This window comes from Musa acuminata, chromosome BXJ3-10, assembly GCF_036884655.1.
Source record: "Musa acuminata AAA Group cultivar baxijiao chromosome BXJ3-10, Cavendish_Baxijiao_AAA, whole genome shotgun sequence".
Lineage (NCBI taxonomy): Eukaryota > Viridiplantae > Streptophyta > Magnoliopsida > Zingiberales > Musaceae > Musa > Musa acuminata.
Window position 1 is genome coordinate 4,043,047 of NC_088358.1, and position 14,148 is coordinate 4,057,194.

General features: G+C 35.0%; 1 protein-coding gene across 3 annotated transcripts in view; it reads right to left on the bottom strand.

Moving 5' to 3' along the window:
- The window catches only part of LOC135650762 (chromatin structure-remodeling complex protein BSH-like), a 27,319-nt gene extending 14,917 nt beyond the window's left edge, over positions 1–12,402 (bottom strand). For all 3 annotated transcript variants that reach the window (XM_065170333.1, XM_065170332.1, XM_065170334.1), the window contains exons 1-3: positions 12,245–12,402; positions 11,890–11,978; positions 5,007–5,101 (exon numbers count right to left, since the gene is read on the bottom strand). In XM_065170333.1, coding sequence (XP_065026405.1) covers positions 5,007–5,101; positions 11,890–11,978; positions 12,245–12,294 — 234 coding nt within the window. In that variant the 5' untranslated portion in view covers positions 12,295–12,402. The remainder of the gene's footprint in view (positions 1–5,006; positions 5,102–11,889; positions 11,979–12,244) is intronic.
- Between the last annotated feature and the right edge of the window lie 1,746 nt (positions 12,403–14,148).

The window sequence follows — 14,148 nt, forward strand, 5'->3', positions numbered from 1 at the left end:
GTAAGGATGTGGATGAGAGATTGTCTAACTTTAGCTTCCGCACTATCTCTAAAGACACCACATTCTCAAAGCTGCCACTATCAATGATCACCAAGCACACCTTGCCATGAGAAGTGCATTTGGTGTAAAACACGTTCTTTCTCACCCAACTTTTATCCTCAGCCACATAAGACATTTAAGTAACCTCTTCCTCATCATCATCAAATTCTGGTTCATCGTTGGCTTCTTCTTCACCACTATGATTTTCAACCAAAGTAATAATCCTTCAATTTGGACAATCTGAAGTAATATACCTAAAACCAAGGTCCGCAATACCGTACCATACCGGAGTTTTGACCGGGGCTCGGTACCGGTACGATACGGTATACCGAGCGGTACACCCAGGTGTACCGAGCGGTATATTCAGGCGTGCCGAGCACTGTAGCACTGCTACAGTGCTACAGTACTGCTACAGTGTCGGACCGGTACGTACCGCCCGTACCAGGCGGTACAGTCCGGTACTGCAGACCTTGCCTAAAACCATGACATTTGAAATATTTTTAGCTACTTGGTGTAGAAGAAGTAGGTGTTTGTTTGCTGCCAGCAGATCCTTCACCCTTGTCTTGCACCTTTGACACCATCTTGTTTGGAGAATAGGCTTGGAATTTCCTCCTCTCATATAACATTCTTTTGACCCATACCAAGAACTCTTTTCAAACTTCTATTGCTTCTCAACTTTTAAAGATAACTTGCTCACATCATTTAAAAACCAATATGGCTAGAGTTGAATCACTTTAACAATCTCATACTTCAGACCTCCTAAGTATCTTACAATGGTTTGCTCCTCTAGTTCCACAAGCTCTCCTTTTAACATGAGATTATCGAACTCTGCTGTGTACTCCTCTACTCTAAAATCTTTTTGCTTGAAATCATAAATTTTGAGAAAGATCTCTTGCTTATAGTTGTCAGGCAAGTATTTCCTCTTCAACTCCCTTTTCATTTTTTCCCATGTCACGATCTTACTCTTCCCCTCATATTCCCTTTACTTTTTTAGATTTTCCCATCAAAAAGATGCATTCCTTCTGAGTTTGAGTGCCACAAGCTTTACATTCTTTTATTCTAGTGGTTCATGAAACTCAAACATTCTTTCCACCGTATTAAGCCAATCAATAAAGTCGTCAATATTGATTTTACCTTCAAACTTCGAAATATCCAAATTTAGGTTGTATTTGTTCTACTACTCGTCTTGGTCTCTATACCTTGCTCGATATCTTCCCAACTCCCTTGGGTGAGGAGGTGTATCATCATCAGAGCCAAACTCTTGGGCATCATTTTCATGTTGGTTGCTTCTTCTCCAAAGTTCTTTAATAATTTCATTCTTTTCTTGTATACTACATAGTAATCTCTGTAACTGCAACCTTAAGGATTTAACGTCATCTTTATGGCCACTACCTTCACCAATTACATATTTTTCATTCCGTCTTGCCATGATCTCTAGTCTTTAGCTCTGATACCAAACTAATACCGTGATAAGGAAGAATGGAATTTGAAAGACTAATAGATGTATTTGCTAAAAACACTTTTGGAGAGGAGAGAAATTGATTCACCAAGTTTAAAATCTTAAGGGATATAAAAACTCACCACCCTAAGGATAATTCAACAAGGATACAGAACTTAAAAAAAAGACTCACCACTCAAGAAAATATCCAAGAGATATAGAGACAAAACCCACCACTCTATGGTAAACCAAAGAGATGCAGAGTAATAAGAGAGAACTCAAAAAGTTTCTACAAATACAATCAGATTCTGAACTGTTTCTAGCTCGAAAACACCAAAATAAATACTAGTGTATGAAACAACTCTCCATGCATAGGGAACTACTAAATTTATTGCTTTGCAGTTGATAACTAAGTCCTTTAATGCATTCCTTAGTCATGAAAAAAAGTTATATTAACTCTACCTTCGAATCTACCCACCAATTAGAAAGTTAAGACTCTGAGCTTTTTCAACTTATAAAGGCATGCCCCTTAACTCTTTAGTAATCAATTTGGGTTATTCAATCATGTTAGGCCATTTGTAGGTTTAGAAAATGGGCTTGCAACTCATTTGGCTTATGAGCTATCACATTTGAGAGGTCTGGTTTAAAGACTATGGGACAAGCATTGTGGGTTATAGATAATACCATAGGATCAGCAAAATTTACACGAGCTGATTGTAGTAAATTAGGCATTCCCGTGTCACCTAAGTCTTATCAATTTCGTTTTCCTTTGTCTTAAATAAATTACTTTGAAGCAAAAAAAGACAACACTTATATTGGACTCCATGTGCTGCATATTGTATTGATTTAATATTGGAAGATATTGAAAAGATTACTGGTATCAAGAAGACTTTCAAAAGAGCAATTTTTATTGTTGGATTTCTCTATAATCATATTAGAACTTTAAATATGATGAGAGAATTTATAGACAATAAGGAATTAGTGAGATATGGTATCACTCAATTTGCAACTTCCTTCTTTCTTGATATTATAAAGCATGGATCATAAAAAATATAACTTGAGAAACATGTTTACCTTAGAGAAATATGTGATAAGCAAATGAGCAAAAGAAGCGAAACACAAGAGGGCCAGTGATATCATCTTAATGTCGTCATTTTGGAATCTTGTAGTTTATACATTAAAGGTAATAGGCCCTCTTGTTCAAGTCCTTCTATTGACAAACAATGAAACGAAGACTGCAATGAGATATATTTATAAAACTATGAATAGAGCAAAGGAGATGATATTTGCAATCATTAACGAAAGATGAAATTGTCAACTTCATCGTCCATTACATGTAATAGGATATTATTTGAACCCAGAATTCTTTTATAAGAATACCTCCATTGAGTTTAATACAGAAGTTATAAATTGGTTATATAAGTGCATTGCAAGATTAGTTCCAAGCCTTGAGATGCAAAATAAGATCATATGTGACTTATCTTTATATAAGAAAGCTAATGGTCGTTTTAGAATTTCAATGGCAATTTGATCTATGACAACTACATCCTTAAATATTTAAAAATTTATATAATTAATTTCATGTATAGTATGTTATTGTTAATAATAAAGTAAATTTTACAGCTAAATAGTGGAGTCTATTTGGAAATTTTATCTTGAACTTATAGCAATTGCCTATCAAAATTCTTAGTTTGACTAAAAGTGCTACGGGTTGCGAGCGAAACTAAAGTATCTTTGAGCATGTAAGGATCACAGAATTTTTTTGTTTCAATATACCTATTCTTTTTTAGGTAGATGTATTAATATATTTTTAAATTATATGGCATAACAAATTCACATAAAGAGAAGAAATTGGTTAGAACATCAACGATTACATGATCTAGTTTGTATAAAATATAATCAAGCATCGAAGACTCATCATTATTTGCGAAAAAATATTGATTCAATCTCACTACAAGACATTAATGATTCAAATGAGTGGTTGGTGGGGGAAATGGGTGCGAACTTACAAGATGCCCGAAGATGAGCTTGTATTTGAAGATGACAGCTTCACATAGAGAGATGTGACAAGAGCCTTAGGTGTTGGAGAATCACAAACATATACAAGACAAATGACAAAGGTAAAAATAAGTGCAAAAGCCTCAAATTCATCCCTTGCCATTGTCGAAGAGGAGGAAACCTATTTTGATGAAGATGGATGAGAGGAAGAGAAAGATAATATGTTTGAATATGACGATGTTGATTATGATGATAATTGAATTTGATATAAAACTTTATTGTTTTGAGCCTCTTGACATTTTTGTTATTAGAATATGGATAATGTGACTTGGTACTTTAGATCTTTTTGATTTAATATCATATTTTTATTTATATAATCATATTTATCAATTATATTATTTTTTTTAAATTTTAATATTTCAAAGCATCTCGCTTCGCTTAGGTTAGCGCCAAGTGTCTCTAGCATTTTGGGACCTTGGTGTCTTTTAGCTCTTAGCGTCTTTTAAATCACTATTATCAATTATATATTTTAATTAAAAGAAAAAGTTACTTATCAAGATGAATCTAAAAATTTATCTTTTCGAAAGAAGGAAAAGATAAATGCTTGATTAGCTTTGTGTGATCGAATTTTATTATTATTTTTCTTGTACTTGAAACCTATAAAAAAGTGCAAAGAGATTGTAATGGGATCTTAAGTTGTTGAATGAATGTAAGAGTTTCTTTTCACACGTGAGAGTAGCGCAAACGTATAGTCTTCACATCGATGTCAATTGGAAGGGCTTGGAGCAAGTCCAAAAGTATTCTATTTTTATCTTGGTCTCCTCTCTTCTAAATAGACTACCGTCTAACTTCCACCATTCCTAAAATTTCTAAAATCCTAAATAGCAGAAAGTGTAACATTGTTAGAGTTACCCTAAAATGTAAACTTGTGATCAACTTCACAATCAAGTCAAACAAATCAAGAGGGTGAAACAATGTTTCTCTCCTAATGTGCTTTGTTGTTCCCCTCTTGCTTTGTCACTTTTTTTCTTTTCCTCTTATTACCAGCTCTTTTGCAACAAGACCCCTAAGCTTATCACCTTTTAAATTGTCCTATATCAATATGAAGTGTTGCAAATAAATTGAAGGAAACTAAATGATAAGCTCTGGAGTGATTAAAGTGAAGAAGTTCAATAAAAATAATCAAGATACTAGTCAAACAATAAGAACAATAGAGAGAAAAAGAAACCAAGAAAAATTTCTTATTTCTAAGGGATAAATGATATTTTCTATCTCGTGTGCCAAGCTTGATAAGCTCTGGGGTGATTAAGTGAAGAAGTTGAAGAAAAATAGTCAGGATACTAGTCAAACAGTAGAGAAAACAGAGAGATAAACTAAGAAATACATTCTGAGGGGTAAATGATCTTTTCTATCCTGTGAGTGCAGTTTATGTTGCAACCTATTTCCTGAGAAAAGAAATTCACCACCTATTTCTTATGCAATTGAAGACAAGGTCAAAACCAAGTAAATAATTTACAATAAAGTTACTTACTTGAATGGATTGAGCAATCTGGGTAACAAATGTTGGAGGTAGTTTGAGATCCTTCACTGTCCTTTTAGCAAAATTGTTCACTTCCGAGTCAGGATCTTGAAGTGTAAAACCGAAAAGGAATGAGTAAATACAACTACATATAACTCATGCACAATTTCAAAGTTGGTAAGCAGATAAGTAGATGATACTTGGTAAAGAACGAATCCATCACTGCAATGTTAATTATGACTTCATGTCTACTTATTAGTAGAAACTGAAAGTGGTCTATTTTCAACACACACAAGCATGTACAACACAATGCTTTAACTGATCATAAGCCATCATCAGCTAAAGCAGTTGACCTAGTTCAAAGAAAAATTCCTTAGCGAATACAGAAGTAATTCACAGGACTTTCTTATAATTGAGTGGATGAATAATTCAGACAGCAGAAATAGCAATGTAATAAGTCCTATACTCTTACGTGGTTTAAATCAAGGTTCGCCGTACCATACCGTACCGGCATTTCAACTCGGGCTCGGTATGATACGGTATGGTGTACCAAGTGGTACACCTGATTTCACCGATTTAACCCTTCGAAAATACCTAAAAATTAAAAAAAAAGTTAGGATAGGGTTTTCAAGTTACGAATAAATATAGTAATAGTACAAGTTTAGCAAAATCAATATAAATTAGGTAAGAATAGTATCACATATCTTTTTCGGACTTTGAGGTAGTCTTGTTCGAGTTTCATATTTCAGCCCGTTATAGATTGAAATATCTATAGAAAAATCAGTTGAATTGTTAGACTATTTTGTTACAATATAAACTCTAAAATTCAAATGAATTAAATAATCACATATCTAGATATACCTGATTGTTGATTTTACCACCAAAACGAATGACGGGCCTCCACGGATGGTGGATCGAGGTCATCGATCCGATACATATCAATATGATACGTTTGTTGGACCCAATCATGAAATTGATCTCATGACATATTGTATTGATACACTGTATGCCATTGATGCATCAATGTGGTGCTAATCGTAGATTGATCGTCATGAATCATATTTGTCCGAGACAGCTCTTGATGCATATATTGGTGCTGTTCTATATCATGCTGTTGCTTAGAGAAGGATGACCAACTATCACCATACTGTTGTTGCCCATATGATTCTCCATAATACGATGATTGTGAATACGATGAGCCTCTTTCTATGTCTATATCATGTATGCTCTGTCGCATTTGTTCATATTCATCCACTGCCTTCCCCTTCCCCTTCCCCTTCCGCGCATAAACTTGACCAGTACCTTGTCGAGTTCTATGATCTGAATCTTGAGTGGCATGTGTAAAATATTGCTCCTCAGTCCATTCACCACCCTCAAGTTGTGTAGACGAGACCAACGACTGCCTGGCATCACCGCCATCATCTGTCGAGGCACTGCTGTCCGTGTTGCTGTCATGTCTCTGGACCGAGGGAGAAAGAGAATGTGATTGTGAAGGTGTCTCGTCGCCCGACTCGATTCTTTCCAACGATGCAACTGATGCTACTGCCTTCCCCTTCCTCTTAATCTTCTCAAATTAGCCTCGATTGAATTCACAAATCATTGTTTTATAGAGTTTAGGAGAGAAAAAAAATGTTTGAGAGAGAGTTTAAGAGAGTATAATGAAATAGGGGAGAGAAGAATGGTTTAGATTTAGATTTTAACACTACTAATCTTTAGATTTTAACACTACTAATCTTTAGATAATTATATTGCCATTTGAAATTGGAGGAGAAAGGGCTCCAACGGTCAAATTGACCGTTGGAGCACTGTAGCACTGCTACAGTGCGGTAACGGTCGAAATCGACCGTTACCAAGTGGTACCAGGCGGTAACAGTCGAAATTTCGACCGTTACCGCTCGATATTACCCCGTATCGTCCGATACAGGGTTTTTTGGGCGTACCGCTCGTTAGCGGGCGGTCCGCGTACCGATAGCCTGTCGGACCGGTACGTACCGCCCGTACCGGGCGGTACGATTCGATATGGCAGGCCTTGGTTTAAATATATGTTAAAGGTTCCCTAGACTACCTTATATAGGAGTAAAAAGTAAAGGTCTCCAAAACCCATGGATTTACTCAACTGACATTCAACTGAAACTGAAATGCTTTGACCAAAGTAAAAATCAGATTGTAAGTTGTGTTTTGATTATACAATTGTAAGTGAATGATAAACAAATATCAATATGATAATACTATGTATTACATATAAAAAGAGAAAGCAAGATATGAGGCAGTCTATATTGCACATTCCAATATATTCTAGGTCATCCTAATTTCTCATCCTAATAGCTAAGTTTAACCAGAATAAAATAGAACCATTCAAACTCAACAGAAGCTGGCCAATTTTGGCCAGTTCAAGCCAATTTCACAGCCTTAAAAGAAGAAAATAAGAGAGCAGAAGGAGCAAAAGCAACAGAAGAGGACAAGAGTGAATACAAGATAGAGGAAAAGCAAAAGGAAGAAACAAAGCCTAGGACCATAACCTTGAAAAAGAAGAGGCAATGTAATTGCTATTGACTATAACCACCAAATTTGGCCAAATTGGCACTGTTCTTGCAACGTTCGTCATCTACCACAGCATTAGACATAGACAACGAAATAAAGAAAAAAATAGGGGAATGATTAAAACAGTCCTTAACCCCTTAATCTTAAAGAACTAGGGATGTCATCAATAAAAAAGATGTCATATAATTGATCATATCCTATGAGAGATCTCTTCAAATATTCTTTTTCTACAATTGTTTTTGCATTAACACTTTACCTGCATAGTGATAAAGAAGCATCAGGTCTATAGCAGTGATTTAAAAAGCGCTAGACACCAAGGTCTCAAAACGCCATAGGCGCTCGCCCGAGCGAAGCGAGGCGATCTAAAAATATTAAAATATAAAAAATATATATAATATAATTAATAAATATGATTATTTAAATAAAAATATAACATTAAATTAGAAAGATCTAAAGTACCAAATCACATTATCCATCTCCTAATAGTAAAAATGTCAAAAGACTCAAAATTCAAAACAATAAAGTTTAACATCAAAGTCATTTATCATCATAATTAACATCGTCGTCATTTTCAAACAATTCATCCTCATTGAATTCATTCTCTTCCTTTGGTCATTCTTTATCAAAATATGTTTCATTCTCTTCAACAATAACAAGAGCCGAGCTTAATGCAGTTGCACTCATTTTTCTCTTCATCATTTGTCTTGTATATGTTTGTAATTCTCCAACACCTGAAGCTCTTGCCACATCTCCCTATGCCAAGTTATCATCTTCAAATACAAACTCGTCTTCGGCATCTTGCAAGTTCACACCCATTTCTCCCACCAACCACTCATTTGAATCATCAATGTCTTGTAATAAGATTGGATCAATTCTATTTCGCAAATGATGATGAGCCTTCAAAGCTTGATTATACTTTATATAAGCAAGATCATGTAATCGTTGATGATTATACTTTATATAAATAAAATCATAATTATACTTTATACTTGATTATACTTGACTATACATTATAATTTGAAAATATATTAATATATCTATTAAAAATAAATTAAAATATTTTGTGAACCTTACTTGCTCAAAGACACTTTAGTTTCGCTCATAACCCGTAGCACTGCATGTCAAACTAAGTATTATGATAGCAAATTGCTGTAAGTTCAAGGTGGAATTTTCAAATAGACTTCACCATTCAGCTGCAAAATTTATTTTATTATTAGCAATAACATAATAGTATACTATAGATAAAATTAATTATATCAAATTATTAATACCTGAGGATATAGTTATCCTAGATCGAACTACCATTGAAATTTCAAAAAGGCCATCAACATTCTTATAAAAAGATAATTCATAAATAATCTTATCTTGCACCTCAAGACTTGGAACCAATCTTACAATGCACTGATATAACTCATTCAGAAATTCTCCATCAAACCCAATGGATGTGATCTTATAAAAAAATTTTGGGTTCAAATAATATCCTAATATATGTAAGGGACAATGAAGCTGACAATTCCATCTTTCGTCAATGATTGCAAATATTTTCTTATGTTTTTTTTCATTAAAATACTTTTGAATCGTCTCCTTTGCTCTATCCATAGCCTCATTAATATATCTCATTGTAAGCTTATTTTCATTATTCGCCAACCGAAGAACTCGAACAAGTGGACTCATTACCTTTAATATATAAACTACAAGATTCCAAAAGGACAGCATTAAAATGATATCACTAGCCCTCCTACCTTTCGCTTCTTTTACCCATTTGCTTGTCACCCATTTCTTTGAGGTAAACACGTTTCTTAAGTTATATTTTTGACGATGCACGCTCCGTAATGTTAAGAAGGAAGTAGCAAATCGGGTGATATTATATCTCACCAATTCCTTGCTGCCTGTGAATCCTCTCATCATATTCAAAGCCCCAGAATAATTATAAAGAAATCCAACAACAAATATTACCCTTTCTAAAATTTTTTTTATTTCAGAGATCTTTCCAATATCCTCCAACATTAAATCAATATAATGTGCTACACATGGAATCCAAATATAAATTTTTTTTTTTCAATTAATTGACCTGCTACAAAGGATAACAAAAATGATAAAACTTAGGAGTTTAATACATTTTTCATTTAATTGAAGACAAAATAATAAAAAAATTCAAAAGATGAATCTTACCCGCTAATACATAGTTGCTTCTGTTGTCGGTTATAACTTGGATGATATTTTGTTTACCAATTTCTTCCATGAACTTGTCAAGCAAATCATATATTTTTTCTTTAAATTTCACCAAAGATGATACATCTATTGACTTCACAAACATGGTTCCTAAAGAATAATTAACCATAAAATTAATTATACTCTTGTATTTCCTATCGGTCCAAGCATTTGACATAATAGAGCGACCACATTTTACCCATGATTCTTTATGGTCATTTGTATAATCCAACTCTTTTTTTAACAATGGAACTCAATCTCATAATAATTTGGAGGTTTTAATCCCATACAATATCTTCCAATAACTTCAATCATCTCCTTAAAACTATCTAAATGAGTTGTACAAATGGGAAGGCCAACCTGATAGAAGAAACAAGCAATGTGCTAAATTGTTCTTCTCCTTATTTCTTTATCGTAAGCATCACTTATATTTGTTTGTCTTAATTTTAAGCCTCTTATTTGCCTTTGTTACTTCTATGATCCTTGATACGCATATAGGTCCGCACCCTTTTTACCCTTCTTAGTAACCATAACTTTTTTTCCTTTTATGTCGTGTACATTTTTCCCACTTGGGTTGACACTCTCAGAATAATCTTCATCATCATCCCTAATATGTTCAACATTATCCTCTAGTAAAATTCCATAAGATTCATTCTTTTGCATCTTTTTTTTATTCATATAAGCTAGCAGCTCTTCTTTTACCTCAGGTGGACACTTCTTGCAAGCTGCTGCATTCTTGAAATTTTCTACTAGATGCTGCCTTGCACGAAAAATACCACCTCTAGTAGTCTTATCATAAAAGATGCAAGTAATTGCATTAGGATCTTTAGGATCCTTTAGATAATTATATTTCCGTGTAGGATCCTTTTTTGAATTCATTAAAGAATCTATTGAATTGCTTTATACACTTGTCATTGACCGTTGCTTTGAATTCATTAAAGAATCTATTGAATTCATTAAAGAACCAAGGCCTTAATTTCAAATAAATAAAGATTAGTAGTGTTAAAATCTAAATAGAATATTAGTAATCTAATAAATAAAAATTATTTTGATAGTAATTAATAATCTACTGTTAACATACTATTAACAATAGTAGGGAAGAGTAGAAACCGATAGTGAGAAGTCACAGTGAGAAGCTGAGTTGCAGACAGTAGGAGGCAGTAGAGTCGCAAAAAACAGAAGGCAGCAGGCAACAGCGGAAGCTACAGAGTCATGGGCAGTAGGAGGCAGCGGACAACAGCAGCGGAGTCATGTCGTGAACAACAACAAGCAGTGGACAACAATATTGGCTGCAGACAACAACGGAAGCTAAGGAGACTCAGTCGGCGACAAAGGAAGACTCTGCGGCAACGGGAGAAACTATCGACGGTGGAGGCAGAGGGAGAAATCGTTGGCGGCGAACGCAGAGGGAAAAACCTTCGACGGTGGAAATAGTGAGAGAAGCGTACGTAGGGTTTAGAGTCGGGGTCGCGCGCTGATATAACCGCGTGCGTTAGTTGGTTCAATCGAACCAACGAACGCAAATTTAACCGAACCAGACTTAAAAGTCTGGTTCGGTCACCTTATATGACCAGGCGCTCACCCAAAGTGCCCAAGCGATGCCTCTTTGAAGCACACTGCCTGGCCCTTAAACGAGGCGCTCAGGCCTCGCCTCACCTGAGCGCCTAAATAAATGCCCAAGCACCTTTTTAAATCATTGGTCTATAGTGGAGCCCATTGACAACTTCAAAACTACAATGTAGTAGACTACCAAAGAAATTACAAAATAATTGTGCCCTATAAAGCACACATCAAATAGAAACTTTTTGTAACAAAAAAAGTTGAGAAATTTTAAGACGTGCCATAGAAATATTTTTGTTTGAATAAAAACAGAATTAACAGGTTATTATGAGGTATACTCTTAAGAATTGCACAATATTGAGGAAGTTACTTCGAAGTTGGTCACTGAGTCAATAAGGTCTCAGCAGTTCTAGATAACAAATACTTAAATATTTCACTGCACCCAAACTGAAATAATAACACATGAATTAGAGTTGGATTATCCAATTAATAATAGATACAGATGATTTATATCAAGCACACATCAAGCAAATTATAGATGAATATTCAGGGCAGATCGTAATGAGAAAAGAAGCAAAAATACCATTAGGATTCCAAGTGAAGGCATCTTTGAAGCGCTGACCATCGATATCCAAATCCAAGCGAATGGGCACGAAATTCTCCGCCGTTGGCCTGCCAACAGCAATCAGAAACAAACACATCTCACGAGTGAGTGAATACAAGCGACGAAACAACAAGGGAAAAAAGAAGCCCACAAGCACAACACAATCTAAAAATTAACACAAATAGAAGGAATTCCTCTTAAAAATCGAGAATAGATAACAAACCGACCTCAACCAACTAGAAATCAAAGGAATGAAAGGAAAATAAAAATAAAAAGTGAAAAAAACGACAATCAAAGAAAAGAAATAAAATGAGGAAATCGAGAGGGAACTCGCATTCTAAATTTCATGGGGGCTTTGGAGGCGCCTGGATGGAAGGATCTCATCCCCTTCGTTCTTAAATCCGATCGAGCGGAAGAGAGGAGTCCCGAACGGAGCAGCAGAACGCCGAGGGCTCCTTGTGGTACGATTCCCACGGACGTTGGTGATCCAGGGGGGCGTCAATATAGGCTGTTGATGGGTTGGGCCGGTTTGATCCAAATATGCCCATATTTTGTAGCCCGACACCAAAAAGACTGATATTAGATTTATGACGGCTCTTTGTGGGAACGCATGGCCTAGGGATGGTTGTTAAGCTAAAATCAAGCTATTCAATCAAAGTTCGTTATCCGCTTGATTTGGACCCGTGGATCAAACGGTCAAACTATAGGTTTTATATGAAATTATTTAAAAATATATATTATAAATTTATATTATATATAAAAATAATAATAATAATAAATAAAAAATATATATAAGATTATTTTTGTAAAAAAAAACTTATATTTTGGGTTTTTTTTCAAATTATACCCTTTGGTTTTTTTCAAATATTGTTAATACAAAAGATATCCAAACTATCCCTCCTCTATCGTCACATCACTTATGTTGTTCGTCATCAACCCACAACCATCACTCTTTGTTCCCATCGCGAGGCCTCATTATCAATGGATAAGGGAGGAGGTGGAAAGAAAAGGGAATGAAACATGGAAGGGAGAGAAGATGATGAGGAAGGAGAGAGGAAGAGGAGGAGGAAGGGGAAAAGGCGAGCAATGAGGAAGGAGAGAAGAGGAAAGACGACGAGGATGGAAAGGAGAGGAGGAGGAGAGGGCGAGTAGCCAGAAGAGGAGGAGAGGAGGAAAAGAGGACAGGGGATGGGAAAAAAGAAGGGAGGAGGAGGAGATGGAAGGGAGAGGGGCGGATTGACCGTCGGCAATGATGATGGAGGGCTAATTTAGGTAGTTTTTGAATTAGGGATACTATTTAAGAAAAATCAAAAGAGAGCATATTGTTTGGAAAATACTCAAAATATGACTATTTTCTAAGAAAATCACCTGGATACATATAATTAATGATGACGTATTAGACATATGGATAGATCAACTTAACATTTATGTTAATATATATGATTACAACAATAAGGATAAGATGATGTGTATATGACTAAAGTTAACAAGAGATGCGATCACAAAATGAAAAGCCTATTATTAAACCAACGACAATGAAGATGTGTCATGGATATGATTTAAAAGGCTCGTATGAGAAAAATTTTATCCTATAAAATATCTCAAAAAAAGGAGGAAGTAGCACTACTTACGTCAAAGAAATAACCAATTTGTATAAGAGTACATCACCGAATATTGATGACAAGCGATAATGCTCAGAATCTTCCTCGATGATTACTTTGGTGATGAAACCTGCCTTCAAGCTCTATGCACAAATTCATATAGAGTTGAGCCTATTTAAAGTATATGATATTTTAATCGCTAATAATATGGCAATGACAATTTAGAAAAAGATTCACACTTAATGGGAAGCCCACAAAAACGACCAAAGAGACACTTAAAGACCCAAAAGAATTTCAAAGATGATAAAACTTAGTGATATTTTTTGTGAACAATATAAATTTATAGATTACTCCAAAGAAAGTATTAGAAAGTTTAACTCAAACTCTTCCTAAAAAAGTGGTTGATGAATGAAGTCAGTGAACCATCGCCACTGCCATAGACGATGACTACATTGAACTTTTATTGGTTTCTTACATAGATTTGAGGCTATCGCTAATGGGTAGATCAAATGTTATAAACCCGAGTCTGACCCCCGATCTAAAGTTAGAGAAGTACTCTTCACTATAAACACCAAGTGTAAAAAGAACCTTATATTGACGAGCTTAGTCAAGAAGCTCAACCTGGATATGACACTAC